At 36.1% G+C, this 5,897-nt stretch overlaps 1 protein-coding gene across 5 annotated transcripts in view; it reads right to left on the bottom strand.

Moving 5' to 3' along the window:
* Positions 1–592: 592 nt before the first annotated feature.
* Positions 593–5,897, bottom strand: part of LOC117116947 (serine/threonine-protein kinase PAK 2-like) — a 23,075-nt gene continuing 17,770 nt past the window's right edge. For all 5 annotated transcript variants that reach the window (XM_033261086.1, XM_033261087.1, XM_033261088.1 and 2 more), the window contains exons 11-16: positions 5,273–5,354; positions 4,754–4,884; positions 3,429–3,494; positions 3,103–3,330; positions 2,709–2,772; positions 593–2,385 (exon numbers count right to left, since the gene is read on the bottom strand). In XM_033261086.1, the coding sequence (XP_033116977.1) occupies positions 2,731–2,772; positions 3,103–3,330; positions 3,429–3,494; positions 4,754–4,884; positions 5,273–5,354 (549 nt within the window). In that variant the 3' untranslated portion in view covers positions 593–2,385; positions 2,709–2,730. The remainder of the gene's footprint in view (positions 2,386–2,708; positions 2,773–3,102; positions 3,331–3,428; positions 3,495–4,753; positions 4,885–5,272; positions 5,355–5,897) is intronic.

The following is a 5,897-nucleotide window of genomic DNA, read 5'->3' as shown; positions in this document are numbered from 1 at the left end:
AACTTTTGGCAGAAAATATGTCCCTGTTGAATTTGTATGATCGGCTCAATCACAATTCATATTCCCATTCATCTTACTATTGGTTCCCACACTTCGAAAAACGTTTAGCCGGTTTGGTTTTTTTTAAATCCGATTTTGAAACTTTCAACCAACCCTTCGATTGGAGTTTTTGTCCACCCATTTCGGCGGTTTTGCATATTCCACGCGAAAACTCCCAAATCGGAGTTTCAAAACTTTTAATTCAACAAATTCTCTTTATATATATATAGAGAGAGAGAGAGAAGGAGAGAGAGCAAAACCTAATCAATCATTTTCAAAAGAAGCCCCTCTTTATACAAAAGTATTCTCGAAAGTAAGCCCATCTAAAGGTCGCAAAAAAAAAAAAGCCCAGGCCTTCTATGTTATAGTGCGGACAGAAGGAGGTAGTGTGGGGGTCATCTTAAACACTCGACATACAAAAACCTTCCAAAATCTTCTCAAACTAGGAGGTCGTCTTATACCTGTATCGCATACTACGCGAGAATATACAGTATGCTCCTGAATCTACTGATATAATTCGAAGAAACAGAAGAAAAAAACACAGAGCAGGAAGGTCGTTATATCTTCAGCTTTTATTCACATTACAAACAATGCATAAATTATACAGATGACTAACTACTGTCAACATACCTAGTACAGTAGTTAGTGGATACATTTGCGTCTCATACGATGCAATCACAAGTTTAAGTCAGACCGGAATGCGCGTGTATACCTTGTCGGCTTGTTATTCTCGTTTGTACAATGTGTCTATAGTTTTAATACTGTACTTCAAATATAAAGGGCCACCATTAGTCATATCGGATTTTAATGTGCGGCCCAAACACACTGCCTCGACACAACTCTGTGGTGAATGCAACACTGACAGAGGCACGTAACAAATCGTTTTTATGACAATTCGCTTAGTCTGTTATCAACAATCAACATACGGTGCTATGTTGTCAAGTGCTCAAAGAGGGAAAACAGAATGTTTTGTCAGCCGATCGTCGTTCGTCACAATAAGTGACCAGTTATTTGTAGATTTGAATGATCAAGACTATCTTAGGATGGAATTCATACCCACCTCTCACAAAAGAAACTCAGTGGCGTATCTGGTGGGTGCACATGGGCTCCCAAAAAAAAGCTTGTGCACCCCATTCCCCTCCCAACTGGAAATTTTTTAAGCAAAAAAATTATGCTACAGTAGTTAAAAATCACCTAATACCACCTTAATTTGCCACATAGTGCCACCTCACATTATCATCGAGCTCCCAACTTCACCTTTGCATCCCCCATTTCAATAACCCTAGATACGCCACTGATAAAACTATCTTGGGCTAGTCGGCCTATTAGTTCTTTGCCTACGGTACCAGACAATGGTGTACACAATTAAGTAGCGAATGTTCACGCAATTAGGAAAGTAGCAAGACCCTTTTTCCCATTGGCCCTTTGCTGGCTGATATGCCATTCTGTATCACCCTTTCTAAACTTCTCATTAAAGGATGAAACAAAACCTTTCTGAAGGTCGAAACCTGCCTTGGTCATTAAAAAATGTAACTAAACAGTATAGCACGAGAATTTCAAGGTGTCGGGGAGTACACATGCAAAAACCGGTTTGACAAAAACCTATTTCATTGTTTGTTTACTGTATGTAAATATATACAAAGCCATAATAGCCTACATCTACTACAGCTATTCCATGTAAACGATTTCCGTAATTATATTATGTTCATTGTCACTAGCATTCACCATTTATTAATCTATGGAATAATGTATATTTAATTGTTTGTTTATTCTAAAAAAAAACTATTTTTAACTATGGATAGTATTTTAATATTTATGCTTGATGAAATTTTCTATTAATGATGTCCTAACTGTGACAAAAAGAAAGTGCTTGAAATAACATTTCTTACTCAAAACATAGTATTATTATTATTAACTTATAAAGAAAAGATGACGATACTGTTTGGATATTGGATAAGTATGTTTCATGATTACTGTATATTATAAAACTTAAGCATTTTAATCTATATCTGCATAATCAAATACTCTACAACTGAGGTGATACCCAAAACTAAAGCACCATCCAGGTTACGAAGTTTTCTTTGAAAAGAAACTGTTGCATGTCCATATATAGTCATGATGTGCCTATATATGGTCATGATGTGATGTCATCATGACCTTATTAGGCATGTCACGTTTTGTGTTTTTCTGGATAGGGCTTAGAACTAATCTAGACTGCTACTTCCAGAGTGATTAAAAAACACCAATTACAACATAATTTTGTTTTACAATGCCATCACAGACCGCCTCAGTAAAAGACCATCACAATGTTGAAAAAGCAACAGCTATCCAACTGCTACTTAGAATCTGTCAAGTTAAACAAAAATGATCATCAGTAGTTAATTTCAGGATTAATAATATGTCGTTCTTATATAGCGCTTAATGCCTTAACAAAGCCTCTAATAGATTAATTGTGAAATTATATTTCTTGGGTAGCCGCTCCCTCCTTCATGTTACACATGCCAGTGCTACATCAAAACAGGCATAAGTTAATTAAAAATTGAATTTTATGCTGAGCCTTCAGGGCAGGGGTGAGTAAGTGAAAGTCACACATGTTTCTTTTTTGTCATTTTTCAGGGGATGATACATCTTTAACACAGTTTTATTTAAACAATAATATATAAACTTACCTAAGTTGCAATCATTAGTTCGTCATTGACTATTAACCATACTTTCTCTCATGCCAAGATTCTCCTTAAAAAAAACACACAAATAAAACCTTCATTAAGTGAATGAAGATAGTTTCTTAAAGATTTTGCTTTATGTGACCATTGTTGATACAAGGACTTCAATTTCGACATCCATGGGTGAAGAACTTTATTCATGTGATCTGTCCCTATCCAGGAGCATAGATTACTAACTTCAATAACATTAAATGTCGCCCTCTTACAACAGGAGGCAAAATATGTAAATGTAGTGTAAAACATCTAGAAATGTATGCTATATAAAAATGATACCATCATCATTATCATAGTTATTACTTTACTTACTATCATATTTTAATTGATTAATATTAACAATAACCTTATCGTTTATTTCATATCTCTGTTTGAGTCCAGCACTGGATGCAGATGTTCCTGATTTCAAGTTGGTCTGGACTTTCTGAACATCCACCATGTTGACTGACTGGAGAGGCTGTCTAGCAGCCATCTTTGCCTGTTTCATTGGAGGTTGAGACAACGGAAAAACGCCAGCTGACATCGAGGGCGCTGTTTCTATTACTGTCAAGGAAGCAGGATGACTACCAGAAATCTTCAAAAGAATAATCAAACATTGGGTGCACATTAAATAATAAATTATTACAAAATCAATCAAGATAAAGTAAATTTTTCAAAATTCGATGAACTTACTGCTTGTTCTAACTCTGCAGGTGTGTCAGAAATGCCACTTTTTTTTGTAAGCTGTTCAATCAAACCCTGTTCAAAAAGAAAAGGTAAACTGAATCTTTACAGAGGGTAGTCTGTAATTTCATACAGGTCTCCCTCTGATTAAAGACCCTCCGATTAATGACCACTTTATTAACAAATGTCTAATCTTTATTATTCTAATTAGAAACCAAAGCTGCCGCAAAGATCATTGTAACCCTGGTCCCAAATGTGGTCTTCAATAATTGGAGGCAGACCTGTATGTAAACTGTAATGATTGGTTGGAGCAATGTATCATAGCATAGCAGTCCCACTAATGTACTGCAGGAGTGACTAGGAAAACTGGCAGACATCTTGAAAATAGTGTACCTAAAATTTGATTACAATGCATTTTATTTGACTGATTATTACATGAACAACACTGGAAGCAACTATAAGCATGTGTCAGCAACATTTAGGCCATTTAAGCATGTAGATCCTTTGACCAGGGAGAAACACAGCACTTTGTAACCTGATAGCACTTTGTAGGTACCAAATAACAAATGAAAATAAATGACAATTAACACTGAAGTCGCTATGCAGGCCTTGTGCTAGTGATTGCTACCCACAGTCTTGTCCTTGAAGTCTATTCTGATTCTACCCATATTTCAATAAAATTGAGGTCCAATGTTTCATTAGTAAACTCTCAAAATAACATCATGTAGTCATTTGTACATTTCTTTCTGAATTTTAGGACTTGGTTTGGATTGAATATACGAGGTGTAGAGAACAAAGACAGTCACAGACAAGTTAAACCATCCTTGGTTCACCTTGTCGTTAACAGTTGAATGCACCCTGTTAGCTTTATGCATGGCTTTTGAGCGAATATCTGCAAAAAACCTAAGCTATCTTGAAAAATAACACTGGATACCGATTGGTCAAATTCTACCAAGGTTCACAGCAAGTGATTGAAGGGACTATTACATAAAGTGTTTTAAGCTTGGCAGGCCATATTGCTCAAGTCTCCCGCTGTTTAGTTGTGTCGGACACTCACTGCGACATGCGACGGTTGTACGACAGTCGCACGATGAATCTAACTCCACTCCCTGTGAGCGCTAGACGATGCAACGCCGTCTGCTAATTGTCGGTGGTCAGCTGAACCCATCATCATAAAAAAATGATCCGTTGCAAGCGTTGTCGTGTTGCATTCTGTGAGGTGTAGTGAGTGCCTGACTTAGTTTCACTTTGAGTGACCACAAGCAATGTTACTGGGTAACACAGCATTAGCCACAAATGTGAACACAGACCAGAACAACATAATAAGGACATACCTTTGCCTTTGATATTGCACTCAAACTTTTTGGCGAATGCACCCGGACTGATGAAAGCTGACTTATCAGAGCCTGCAGTTGACTTGCGCTAATGTCACACGTACCAGAGTTCGTTGAACTTGCCAATTTATCTTAAAAAAAAAGTTCATATATATTTACGTATATTTTGTATCTTATAAGCATTTACAGGTTTCAAATTTATATTTGAAAGTGCATTATTGTTATTATCATAACTCATTGTTTAGAATCCAGAATCTAGTTAGGCATGTTTGTTTTGTGAGGAAACACAGTTTTTAATCATTACATCTTGATTATTATATTATTACAATACATGTTAGTTGACGTTACACATAAAGTTATGTGCATATACCATACATAGGTAGAGCACAAGGAGAGTTAAGTGATCAGCTGACCAGGATATAATCTGGAGGCTGCTACAATCACCATCATCATCTTTACGCTGTTATAATCACGTATAATCATTATGTGAAATTGTACTTGGTTCCTGCAACAGCTTACCTTGCGTCTTGTTCCTTAGGAACGGGTGCTTCAGAAGTGTCTCAATGGACGGACGTTTTTTGGGGTTACGAATCAGACATTTCTAATACAAACAAATATGTAAATTTAATTAAGACAGCCTGTCACATGACGCAGATTGTGTTCAACAACTAGAACACCTACATCACTCAATCCCCTACATTACGTTCAACCGCAGGATAGGGAGAGACGTATGATTTATTTAATAGCGAGCCATCAAACAATCATTGACAGCAGCTTTAAAGCTTGGTCCAGATTATCAAATTTTCTTTGATAAAAAACTGTTGTATGCCCATATATAGCCATCATGACCATATTTCATTTTCAAGTATTTTAAAAATCACATTCCTTAAGAAGCTGAATTGTACTGATTTGTACAGTACATTCATAATAATAATAATATGTCGTTCTTTTATAGCGCTTCATGCCTTTGCAAAGCCTCTAAGTGCTTCACATTACACATTCACATTAAAACACCAAAGCAAAGAGAAAATACATACATATATATATATATATATATATATATATATAGGAGCTTAGAAGTATCCATAGGGGGAAACTAAAACAATGAAGAGGGTTAAAAACAGTACCTTAAGGAGAAAGTAGT

Source organism: Anneissia japonica, unplaced genomic scaffold (assembly GCF_011630105.1).
Source record: "Anneissia japonica isolate Jap-2015-1 unplaced genomic scaffold, ASM1163010v1 scaffold288174_len123020_cov194, whole genome shotgun sequence".
Lineage (NCBI taxonomy): Eukaryota > Metazoa > Echinodermata > Crinoidea > Comatulida > Comatulidae > Anneissia > Anneissia japonica.
This window is presented reverse-complemented; position numbering and strand designations above follow the sequence as displayed.